Below are 13,050 nucleotides of genomic sequence, written 5' to 3'. Positions count from 1 at the left end.
GTCCAAACGCTCCTGGAGCTCCGGCAGCCTCGGGGCCGTGCCCGTATCCATTCCCTGGGGAGCCTGGGCAGTGCCAGCACCCTCTGGGGGAAGAACCATTTAAAATCCAACCTAACCCTCCCTTGGCACAGCTCCAGCCGTGCCCTGGCGGCTGTGCCCGGTCACCAGAGGAGAGCCCAGCGCCCCTCAGAGCCGTGATTGCCTTTCCGCGGTGCCCCACCAGCACCTTCCTCGCACTCCTCAGTCCCGAGAGCTTTGCCCGTTCCTGGGGACGAACAACTCCCCAGCCCCCCGGGCTGTGCTCGCCGCCTCCATCCGAGGCCGCCCGGGCCGGGCCGGGCCAGCCCCGGTCACCGCGGAAACGGAAACGCGCGGGGCCGGGGCCGGGGCCGCCGGGAGCGGGGCCGGTTTGAACGTTCGGCCGCCGCCGCCGCCGCCTCCCCCCGCCGTGGCCGCGACCCGCAGCCCCCCGAGGTAACGGGGCAGGGCCCGCGGGGCCCGGCGGGGCAGGGAGGGCAGCCGGGGACACTGGAGAGCGCCCCGGGCCGGGGCACGGCCGGAGCACGGCCGGGGGCCGGGGCTGAGCGCCGGGAAGGGCCCCGGGGCGGGCCCGGTGCGCGGCTCCGCCGGCACGGAACGCGTTCGGTGCTGGATGCGCCAGGAAAGGCCCCGCTCCGCCGGGGAACGAGCGGCGCGGGAGCGGAGAGTTCCCGAAGAACTGCCCTGACAGCTTCTTGCTTCTGCTACTTGTAACTATCGCTCTACTTGATGTTTCCCCTCCTTCCTCCCCGCTCTTCTTTAAAAAAAACAAAAAAATCCAAACCTCTAATTCTAAGGAATACCAAGTTAGGAATGCGGTATCACACAAACGCCTTGAGGTGTTTTATACAAATTGGGTGTAATGAACATATTTATTGTGTGGTTGGCTATTCAGTTTCAAATCTAAACAAGCACATTCTTGTAGATTACACCGAGAACCTGTTATTTACAAAGAATCTGTCTTAGGTTTGTGTTTGTTTGAACATAACACATCTAGTTTCACTTTCTGTATTGTTCCAAGCGCATCTTTGTGTGGCCTAAGAGGAAGAGAGACTGATGTAAAACAGAATTTGATCTTTTCTACGTCAATGACATTAATTTTGCAGGTTAATTTGTGTGCATTCAACATGAGCAGTGAAGATGAAATAAAGGAAAGACTGGATGCGGAATTAGATCGCTGTATTGTGGCCATGAAACCCTATGTCCTTAACCTGCAGAATAGTTCAGGTACAGATGGCAAAATGTGCATTTAAACACTGATAACAAAGCCCTAGGGACTGACAATTATTATGTGTAATTAATTTACCCAGGTGCTTAATCTCTGACATTTCAAGGTACAGTTTTGATGAGGGTTTGCACAACTTTTAAAGTCGGATGTTTTGGGTACCTACTGCAATTGTTTGACCTTATCTGTCTTGTTTTCAGGATGTAAATGTGCTTTTGCATAAATACATTAACATCTGTCTTTAAAAACCTAGTTCAGTAGGAACTAAAAGCTTTTAAAGGGCATTGTTTCTGAGATAGCAAATATTTTAAATTATAAAGTTGTTAACATTTGTTCAGGAATGTGTACTAATAGGAACATCAATTAATAAATTATGTTGCATAAATCTAATTTTTACAACAAGCTGGTTATTATTAAAGGCACACACCCTACAAATTGAGAGCTTTATGTATAAACGTTTAACCAAATGAATCATTTCCTTATCTGAGAGCAAATCTTGTGTAAATAGAGATTTATTTTTTAAATGGATGAGGATTTATTGTGTATTTAAAGCATTAATGCTCATGCAAGCTGTAAGTTGTAGTTTATGGCAGTTCTTGCAGTGAGTGCAGAATTCCTGGGGTTTCCAATTCCATGTTGATTAAAAAATGATGTAAATTTCTGGTTAACATGAATTTATAGAAAATGTTTGTGCAATATGTAAATTTGAACCATTGTTAAAGACTTGTTTTTATTCTAAGTCTTTAACCATTTATTTTATTTAGTTTGGTCATTTGGGAGTTTGTTTTGTTTAAAACTTTGGTGTACAAGAGAGAAACATACAAAATTTGTGACAGTGATGACTTCTGCTTTCTGCATGTGTTTGATTTGCTCTGAAACTGTATAGTGACCCCACAAATCTATATTTTCAGAAAGAAAAAGATGCTCACTATGGATTAAAAAACTCTGCAAACCTTCAGCAGCAGGCATAGGAATAGTGGGAAGGGAGAATCGAAACTTGTATGCAAAGCTGCTGCTCCACATGCTGCAGAGGGGAGTTCTGAATGGTCCCTTCACCCAAAAACCAGAGGAAGGAATCCTGAAAACTTTGCCTGCCTACATGGTGAGTGTCACCACTTTATGACACAAACTTGTTAAAATGTATCCTGGAGTTGCTTTTCCAAATGTGACAAACGATTTCTGAATGGGTTGAGTGGAACTCTGTGATAAATAAAGGCATTTCTTGTAATTGATGCTGGGAAAACCTTTCAATGGGCAAAACTTCTTGTTTCTTCAAAATTCTGGTTAGATGGCTTATGAAAATACGTGTTTGAAGGAACAGAAAGGTAATTGCTTTCTAGTTCTTTGGAAAAATGTAATAAAAGGCCCTTGGGGCTTTCTTTTGTCCTAATCAGTAGATAGTTCTTGTGAAAGGAAAATTGTTCTTAAAGGTGGTGATTTTAGTAGCCTAAGAAGACTATAGAATTCAAATAGACATCATTAAAGTTGCAGTTTGCTTTCTGAAGAACTTAGCATGCTGTGTATTCTCTGGATGTGTACTCAATGGATGTGTACTCTTGGCATCAACTCCAGTGACATAACAATGCCAATTTTTGCTAGAATTACCCATCCTGTAAGAAGTCTTGGAAAATATTTACACTGTTACCATGAATTCCCATGGGGTGGGAAAGTGGCATTTGCACACCTGGCTGACCTCAGAGCAAAAGGAATGATTGTACAGCAGATACTCCTGCAAGAGATGACATTAAGGGTGTGAAGAATGCCTCTGTGTAAATATATTCTCCCGTTGATTTTGCATTTGTTCTCGTTCCAGTCCGTTTATTTTGATGAACCAAGTTCACCAAGAGCTCGGAGCAGGCAGGCTGGCTGCTTATCTGAGTGGGTGGTGGGAGACCTGGGCAACCAGGACAGTAATCTGTCCTCTGTGGAGGACTCATCTTCAACAACAGTTCCTGCATCTGGGTAAGGTTTCTGTCCTTGCTTCAGCAGTGTTTGATTGTATTTAATGGCTGTAAGCTGTTAAATGATGAGTTTGGATGAGTTTATGGCACTCCCTCGTGGACTCACCATCAGTGTTTGTGCTTTATAGACAGAAACTCTGGTAACAGCTTCAATGTAATAATTTCTAGACTGCTCTGTTCTTGCTTTTCTCCATTATGTTTTCTTCTGTGACTTTACATCTCCTTCCATGTCCCATCCCTCTATCCTCTTCTCTTCCTCTTCTTCTCCTCCTTTCAGTTCCAAACACTTAACATGGAAAATCAAAGCTTACATCTGTAGTCTAAGGCCATGATGCTGAAAGCAGCTGTTTTATCGAATAGTTTTAAATGTCTATTTTCCCTGTAGATTAGAAATATAAACAAGCACACAGATGGTAGATGTAGAGGTTGTTCTGTGACTGTTGCTCACAGGTTTTTTAGAGGAAATGGAATAGTGGCTCCTTTCAGATAAGCCAGTTTTGCTGAGTGAGATTCAGGTTTTTGATTTGCAGCAGCCACTGAGCTTAAACTGCATCTTCAGTCCCAGTCAGCTGAGAATAGAGCTGTTTACAGCAGGGAAAAAGGGTGAAATGTGTTGTTGTTATTAAGGCTTGTTTTCCTGTTGGCTTAGAAAGATGTCCCTGCAGTATTGAAGGAGTGACAAGCTGGTCATTTGGACACTTGGAAAACTTCAGCTCTATTCTGTCCTAATTTGTGGGAATCTTAGGTAAATTCCAGTTTAATCTACTGTTCTTAAGTATTTATTTTCTGGATTATTTTACACAGTACAACTTTGTGCTGATTATCAGGATCTGTGTTACTTTTTTTTTCTTTATGTATCTTCATTTCAGTCATGGATGGAATTTCCTCTTGTTTGCCCATTTTAAAGCCTCATTAATGTTTAACCTCTCTGAAATCCTTGGTGAAGGAAGCACTCTTAGACATGGAGTGAATATCAGTCAAAGCTCAGTGGGTGCTGTACAAGAGGAATTGAGTGTTTGCTCAGCTTCTGCTTTCATTTCATTGTGTTAGAAATACATTTTCAAGTTTAGTTTCAGAAGTCCAATGCTTTTTTCATGTCTTCATTTACATCTTTCATAAGTGGCCACCATTAGCTGTTCTCTTGTAGGCACACTGATGTTTATGCTGTTTATCATCATTTCTCAATCATGTTTTTATTTTTCCAGCAGTGATTTGGATAAGTGGCAGATGGAGACTTGCAAGTTAAATCACATTAATATTGAGTATCATGAAATTCTTCTGTATCCACTAACTGTGTGTAATTCTAACAATCATTTAAAAAGTTACTGTTATGTCTGAGGTCTCCGTACCTCCTTTTCTTGAGGATTGGGGGCTCTTCTGGTTGCTTGCATTCAGGCTCTGATAAGAACTTGTGGTTTTGATAACAAACTTGTGGTTTAAGAACCAGAGGCAGACAATGGAGACTTTCCAGTTGAGTTATGATGTTACTGGTTTGGGCTTGGTGATACAGAGAATTCACTGGGAAAGGAATGATTCTGGTTTCATTTAATTGTGTTAGAGACACATTTTCAAGTTTAATTTCAGACAGATACAGAAAATTGTTAGGAGGAGCTGGACAGATACCCTTAATTAAAAAAAGAAATAGGTTTGACATTATGAAAACAAGGAATGTATCATATTTTAGAAATGTTTTTTGAGACCTTGGAAGAGTTTTTGTTACTATTGTGCCATGTCAGGATCCCTGGCCTGGGTCTGACCAGGTTCTGTCAGTCCCTGGGAGCAGCATCAAGTCAAAGCATCACTCTGGGTGTGAGAAGCAATTAAACGATATCAGCACAACTCTCCCCTGTTAGGACAATTTTAGCACACTGAAATCTCTACAAGGCCCTATTTTTGGTGTAGAAATACACCTAATTAATCTGAATTCCTGACTTGTGCTGTCAGCTGTGTGGGGGATTGCATATTCCTACCTCTTCATCCTGAAGTGCAGTTCCACCTATTCCCTCCCTTCTTTGCCACAGTTTTTCTCTCTTTTCTACCTGCTTTGTAGTAGAATACTGGAATTTGATGTCTTTTCCCACTTTGTGTCTGAACCTAAGATTCAGCTTGGCCTGGCAAAGTTCCCAAAGTTATTTTAGGTGTAGTGAAACTTAATTTCACTTTCCCCTTCTATCCTGTGGGAATGAAGTAATGCCTACATTGGTGATCAGAGTGGTTCCCAAGGCTCTGCTGAGTTCTCTGGAGAGCTGCATTGCAAATTATTCCCTGGATTGCAAATTTTTCCATGCCAGGAGAAGCAAGTAAATGTAATTGAATAATGTTACTGTCTTAAAGGAATTAAAAATCAGGTGTATATGCACAGCTCTGCCAGTGGATGCTTGGACCAAGAGTTGGGCTGTGTCTAAGGAAATCTAAATTTGTATTGTAAAATTTTGATAGTTCTGTAGATTACATAAATTAATCTTCACTGCAATAAGAAACTTAATTTTCCTGCAAATTTTGCAGAAAAATACTGAAGGTAAATATTTCAGCGTTTTGAAAAAATACAAAATATTTACATATTTAATATTTTCTTAAAAGTGACCATGTTAAGATATTACCTATATCCAACATATAGGTTTTCTTTGTATTTACAATTTTGGATGATCAATCAGTGCAGGTAGAACTGTAATATATTAAATATTTCTGGATGTGCAGTTTGTAGGGAGGGCCAGCAGATGGTGACCGAGTTCCACTGTATTTGTCTCTCTCCTCTGAATGTGCACTGGGAAACTGCATCTCTGAGCATGGAATTTGTGTAGTTGGATGAAAATTTTGCATTCCAGCCATGACTCAGTTCCTACAACATTTTCTCAGGGCAAAATAGATAATGTCAGTGAGACATGTTTGAGTAACTGCTTGATGTTCTTTATCTCAAGATTCTCTCCTTTCAAAGACCCAAACAAACAGAAATTCTTTTCATAGTGATTTTTATCTTGCAATACAGATAATTCTGTGTTGGACAATTTTGACTTTTCCATATGAAGTTGTTTTTCAGCCTAAATAAAAGCCTTAGATATACAAACCTTACTTGCAAACTGAGGTGTTGATGAATAAATCCAACCTGCTGGGACTGGAAAGGTGCAGCTTTATTTTGAAATGTGAGAGGGTTGGTTTGAGAAATGTTTAGGTTGGTTTGAACAGAAACCTGGGCTTTCTGACCCTGTAGGAAAATTCTACTCTATGTTTATAGAGTGTGCCTTAAAACATTGTTAAAGGTTAGTGTGTAGTCATGCTGGACCAGGAAGAATCAGTGAATTTCCCTCACTTTGTTCCTAGAAGGAATATTTACTAATCTCATTTATTAGCAGCAAATTGCTGCCTCCTCCCATGCCAGCTCCCTGCTTGGGCTGCAGCAGGAGGTCACAGGTTGATGTCAAAACTCTGTTCATCCTTCACAACCTGCAGTGGGAGGAAAGAGAATTAATCTTGTGCTTTTTGGAGCCTGACTTGTATTAGCAGGAGGCTGGAAAAGGTAGTGGACAGGTGGTACATACTTGATAGGAGCAAAATTGTGTTCATCCTTAACATTCTTTTCAAATTCTGGTTGTACAATCAAGTAAAGGAGCTTCCTTTTCAGTTCCTCTTCAAAAGGGCAAATACAGAACTAAGAATGCATCTAGGCTGTTGTCTTCCCTTTGGTGAATTTACAAATATTACAGGTAGCTTGGGTTGGCTTGAATTTGTTATTCCTGAATGATGAGGGCATGAATTCTGTTTTCTCTCGTTTTAACAATTGGAACTTCATTGCATTGTTAGGTAACCTGAGTATTACTCAGAAAGGAAATCTGATGAAAGGGCAGATTTACTCACAGGCAAAGATTTATCTCCCTTTAATTAAAGGTAATTTTGTGTCAAATGAAATCTTGGTAAGAAATGCAAGAGGCAGTCATTGTGTTATCATATTCCTTTTGATCTTTTTTACCCCTAAGACTTTGCTTATCTAAACTATTTACTGCTTTGTAATTGTTATTGTGCATCCATACATGCTGTTTATATGGGATTTATTGGTGCTGGAAGGGAAGGTAGGCTCCCAGTTGTTGTATTTCTCTGTTCCCTGCTGTTCTGATGAAAGCTGGGGCCCTGTGCTTTGTGAAAACTTTGTGTTTGTCTCCCTACAAGTGACTGGTTTATATTGTACATCCAACAGTTGTTGTTCTGTTCATAAACACTTCATTCATCTCAGTGTCTTTTTGGCATAGCAGCCATCTCATTTGCTGCCAGATGGAAAGGAAAGGAGGTATTGAATGCTCTGATTTGACTTTAATATAATATGGCCAGTCCTAGGAAGGTGAAGGGACCAACAGCAGTTTTTGATTATCTTAATACCTGTGGATCTGACAGTGCTGAAGGGTGTTTCACTACTGTTTTGGATCTTTTGCTGTATCAATCAATCTAATAAATGCTTAGAACTTCTACTTTATTTTGTTCTTTTTCCTCCTGCTCTGTGGCTGAGAAATGTCAGTGACCAGGTGCATCAGGGACAATTCTCCTCACCTGTCTGCTGATCTGCATTTCCCTTTCTCAAGTGTTTTATTTACAACACAAGCTTTTCCAGAAAATCCCTCTGCTGGACAGAGCACTCGGTCATGCTGTGCTTGTGTCCTGTCTTGTGGGCATTTCTTTACCATCCCCCATAAATTCCACTTTAGTCCATGAAACAGAAATGAAATTAAGCCAGGACAATCTTTGGGACTTGTTCCTTTCCACCTTGGCCTTTCAAGCCACTGCCTTTGTACAGAGCTGTGTGTGTCATTCCTGCCCTGTGTGTGTTATAGGATCATTTACCTTGTTCTAACCTATTTTTTTGATCTTAAATATCTCCCCTATGGTACAACCAACTATCACCTTAAATTATCTTTCTTCTCTGAGTCACTGGACTCCATTTTATGTTGTTTCATATTCTTAGCAATATTGCTTCAAAAATGTTCTCTTAGATCAGCCCTCTCCTTAGCCTAGATTTATCCTAAAATCCTTTGGGAGATGTTGGGTCGTGTAGTAAAGGAAAAGAAAGAACACTTTTTAATGTACTGTCATGTACACAATATTTCTAGTGGGTTTTTTGGTGTGGGGTTTTATGGTGGTGTTTTTTTAATGGAGCACTCAAGGCTTTTGTTTGCCTTTAAGATGAAATTTTTCTCTTTTTTTCTCCTTTTTATTTTTCCGACCTTTCCATCTCGACAGTTGTTTTGTATATATTTTACCCAATTCTATTCTGTGATTAACATCCTCTGTGTGCCACAAATTGCTGAAAATGAATTCCTCTCTTTCTGCTTCCTCCCGTCATTCCTAACAGGGAAAGACTCAGTGAGAAGCCATCAGTAATATCCCGTTGTCTGAGCTCTCCTCACCGCACGGATGAAGATGACCTAGGCACGTCACTGTCTGTAAGATGCTTCTCCTTTTTGTCCTAAAGCCCTGCTTTCCCTGAGTTTTATATATCCCTGTAAAGCTGTTATTTCCAGCTGTGTGGGTCATGATCCCTGTGTAAAGGTGCAGACATTTGGGAGGGAGTGATAGGGAGTGTTGAGCTTTTTTCTGATTTTTGCCAGGGTCAGGATTAAATGTGCTGGAGGGTATTTCTTGTTGGGACTCAGATGTTTATTAATTCTTATCTATGTCACAGTCTTACAAACCCTGAGTTCTACAGCACTTCACTCTAACAAAGTAAAAATGGAGCCCTGTCTCTCTTTGTATAAGGATAGACTGTCCAATTAAGAAATGACACGAATTATTTTTACTTTTAATCCAATAACCAACCACCCATGCACTGTAATGTAGACTTTTTTATCCAATTACACAAAACCACACAAACTCATGGAGAAGAAGGTGAAGAAGGAGCAGCCTCTGCCCTAAAACCTCCATCTTGCTTTATGTATATATTACTGTATTTTAAAACCCTAAACTTTTCCACCCTGTGATATCACACACTTGTATTCAAACTGCACACCCACAATCCCAGTTCTGCCATTCCATTTTGGAAGCTTCTCCACAGCCTCAGGTCAATGCAGTGTTCTCTTGGGGGTCAGTGCCTGGCAGCACAGAAATTCTCAAATTCTCAGTAACCAGGGTTCTAACCCAAACCCATGGAGAAGAAGGTGGAGAAGAAGGAGCAGCCTCCACCCTAAAACCCCCATCTTTCTTTATATATATTACTGTATTCTAAACCCTTTGACTCTGAGTTTCCCACCCTGTGATATCACACACTTCTATCAAACTCCACACCCACAATCCCAGTTCTACCATTCCATTCTGGAAGCTTCTCCAGGGCCTCAGGTCAGTGCAGTGTTCTCCTGGGGGTCAGTGCCTGGCAGCACAGAAAATCTCAAATTCTCAGTAAGCAGGGTTCCAACAAGGGAGGACTAAAGCTCATCAAAATCTGTCCTCTGCAGTGCAGGGGAAAAGAATTTCTTGTAGGATGCTGAGTTCATCCTGATGCTTGACCTCTGTTTAGTGTTGTGTGTTCAGTGTCTGCTGCATTGTTTTCCCCAGGCTTGGCAACGTGCCTGCATTGACATCATCTTGTATTTTGCAATACCAGATTAAAGAAAGCTGCAGAGATGCCTCTGGCTCTGTTCAGTGATGGTTGACCTCTGAAAGAGTGAATTTTGGACAGTTTGTTTCATCAGACTTTCCACAAGGAGCATTTTGACTGATGAAAGGGCATTGAACAGCCTTTGTCTGAAACCCTTTTAGTCCAGCATATTCAATGATGTTGTTTATATAATTGCAAGCTTTGCACTGACAATTACTCCTGATAAATGTGTGATACCAAGAAATGTGCTGTTTACCTTCTAAAATGTGCTCTGTGGCCTTGCAGTGTCCTTCACCACACCTAGAGCAGCCCTCACCCCTCTGAACACTGAATTTCCTGTTTGTTCCTCCAGCTCTGCCCACGCTTCATTTTTGATTCTATCACAGGAACAGTTTAGAAAGATTGCAGCTGGGCACAGTTGAGGATTTATGAGGACATGAAGTGCAAATAGGATAAACTGGAAGCTCCTTTCTGAGGAAATTTGTGTTCTGCTGTGCATCTGGAAGAGAGGATTAGCAAGGGGATGGTTTATCAGGGCAGGTTACAGGTGCTCAGTGGGCAGAAATCAGTGTCTGTTCTCTAGGCTCTGATTGCTGGCAATGTATTTATGTGTGTGTTGATTGTATGTAAACAAATGGAATTTAAATACAGAAATGCCATCATTAAAAATAAAACCACATGCTGGCTTTACTACATGTCTCCTTATTGGTTTCCTGTTTATTTTACTTCATGAAATATTTCCTATGGAAGAGTTATTGTAAAAAAAATTATATTCCTCAGCTTAAACCTGGTTTTGGAGCTTTAAAGTTTTTTAGGGGAGTTTTGCTGCTTAGGTTTGTTTATTTTTAATATTTTTTTTGCCGTTATTGCTGGCTCTGCTACAGCTTCCAGGTCAGTGTTGGACAAATCCCTGCACTTCATTGATCTTCAGCTTCATATTCTGGATTCTCCTGTGATTGCAGCTCTAAAAGGGCCTTTAAGTGAACCAGTCCCCTCTTGCTTTGCCAGTTTGATAATGTTTGGCTGGCTGGAGCAAACAATACCTTGTCCCATTGTCAGGGATGTTCTGGGGTTTCACAGGTGTTGTGGCATGGTTCAGGCCCAGGTAGAGGAACAGGGAGACTTTCAAGAAACATTTAAGAAACATTAAGAGCTGCCTCAACCTAGTGTTGATTAACAGCAGCCCAAGCTCTGCTCACTGGCTGCTTGTGACAAATGATATTTAAAGAAAAGGTGCTGGCAGGCCCATACACAAATGAGACAAAGTAATTCAGGCTTCAGTGTTGTTTTTTAAATACCTGGGCCAAGGAAAATGCTCTGTACCAGCTTTCCCTGTTACATCCATTAAATGTTGGTAGTTGTTGTTAATCCAGAGGAAAAATTTTTCTTCTGAGGGGCAATTCCCTGGTAATTCCTGCAGCAGCAGTGACCCAGCCCTGGCTGGGTGCTGGAAATCAGAGAAGAGCCTTGAGCTGCTCTGTCCCCTGCTTTGACAACCATCCCTGCCTTGGTTTCCTTCCATTTTAAATCTGCTTTTTTATTTGGAGGCCGATCAGGTGATCCCTGAATTCTGCAGTAGCCCCAGAAGGCATTTTGGAGATGAATAGATGCCTGAAAATGGAGTATTTTGGGTCTTTTAGTAAATTCACCCTCTACAAAGGAGACTATTGCTTTGGAAACAAATAAAGAAGAACATTAAAGTGGAGAGCCAGGCTAATTTATCCTCTGAGCTTCTTGCTCAGCCCAGTATCCTCTGGAAACTGAGCTGTCAGAAGTACTGTGACACTATTAGGAAGTGCACTGTAGCTATGGCCAAGTCAATGAGAAGTTTAATTTTAAATTAAAAAAATTCATTGCCAACAACTCTGATATTTTCCTTGACTTCTTTTATGTTCCAGGATGATCAACACAAAAGAAAGTTTTCATTTGATGATGATGACCTGGAAGCACGGCTCAATAGTTGGAATCTTGGGGTAAAATAAACTGAGTACTTTACTTATTTATTAACTTACAATGGGAACTTGTCAGTAGTGTAGTTTGCTTTCTGAGCATAGCCAGCAAAACTTTGTGGGAGTCTTTTAGAAATGAGTTGCTAAGGCTGGGAAAGGCTATTTATGAATGTATGAGAAGAAAACATTGAAATTTTAAGTAATAATAATCTTTACACGTTTAATATGGTTACTCATAAATCAGGCCAAATAATGGCTGCTGGTCAAAACCAAGAGTCTTACTCTGGTAGAAATTCAGAATAATTCTTGATGACTCTGCAATATTACTTTGTATTTATACTTGTATAAATGAAAGAAGAGTTTGGCTTTCTGTGCTTATTTTTTTTTAACCAAAGCAGAATTTATAAGTCATTAGTACAATTCAGGTTTTTTTGGTCAGTGTGCCTCCTTTTTAAAGTATTCAGGAGGCTTTTCTGTGTATTCACCTCTTTCTTTCCCTTTTAATGATTCAAATTTATTACTCTTATAAGACTTTATTCCCTTGGTTGTATTTTCTGTGGTGTTAGTCCATGATAGTTCTAAGGAGACAATGAAGCACCTCTTCTCTATAGTTGTATTTTAATGTATTTTTTCTGTTGAGTTGTTTTGTCTTTTTTGTAACCCTTTCGCTTGTACCACCAAATCTTTAACCTATTTCATTGGAATTAATATCCTTACAGCAATTTAGTTTTATTAAGATCACTTTGATTTTAAGAGGGAGGTTTCTTCTTTCTCTTCTTCCTTATTTTGGCTTATTCTCATAGGTTGAAAGCTCACAGAGTTGCAGCCAAAGTTAGGAGTGATGAGAGAGAGTTTAATGAAATAGTTCAGCCTTGTTTTTTGAAAAATAATCACATATTTTCATGTTGTCATTTTAATCACTGCCAAATGATCCTTATTCTTCCTGCACTATTGTCAGTCTGGAGGGATATGACAGCATTTAAAAATCTTGCCTATTACACCCCAGGTTTTTCATGGATGGCCAAGTTCTCCTCAGTGCAATCAGAAATGATAACAGAGAATATTAATGGTTTTCTGTCCTTCTTGGTGTTTCTCTGGCTTTTTCCAAGCTGAGGGTGGAGATGGATGAAAGTGTCAGCATTGTGCAGGTGCCTGAAACAAAGATGCCATCACTTGCAGAGTTGGAATATTTGGGCTGTATTTATCCATTGAAAATAGGAGCAGAAAGCTGTAATACCTTGAGCTTTCAAAGCTGCTTTGAGGGGGAAAACTTGCTCATGGCCATTTACAAATTACACCAAC

At 40.6% G+C, this 13,050-nt stretch overlaps 1 protein-coding gene across 4 annotated transcripts in view; it reads left to right on the top strand.

Moving 5' to 3' along the window:
• The first annotated feature begins 398 nt into the window (after positions 1–398).
• CEP112 (centrosomal protein 112) overlaps positions 399–13,050 on the top strand; it is a 161,917-nt gene continuing 149,265 nt past the window's right edge. For 3 of the 4 annotated variants that reach the window (XM_058038781.1, XM_058038780.1, XM_058038778.1), the window contains exons 1-6: positions 657–749; positions 1,146–1,266; positions 2,176–2,366; positions 3,078–3,226; positions 8,561–8,651; positions 11,698–11,772. In XM_058038781.1, the coding sequence (XP_057894764.1) occupies positions 1,167–1,266; positions 2,176–2,366; positions 3,078–3,226; positions 8,561–8,651; positions 11,698–11,772 (606 nt within the window). In that variant the 5' untranslated portion in view covers positions 657–749; positions 1,146–1,166. Of the gene's footprint in view, positions 475–656; positions 750–1,145; positions 1,267–2,175; positions 2,367–3,077; positions 3,227–8,560; positions 8,652–11,697; positions 11,773–13,050 lie in introns of those variants that run through there. The other variant, XM_058038779.1, reaches the window with a different exon arrangement.

The sequence above is a fragment of the Melospiza georgiana genome, chromosome 21 (genome assembly GCF_028018845.1).
Source record: "Melospiza georgiana isolate bMelGeo1 chromosome 21, bMelGeo1.pri, whole genome shotgun sequence".
NCBI classification, from domain to species: Eukaryota; Metazoa; Chordata; class Aves; order Passeriformes; family Passerellidae; genus Melospiza; species Melospiza georgiana.
Note: the sequence above shows the minus strand (reverse complement) of the source record. Positions and strands in the feature narration are given on the sequence as shown.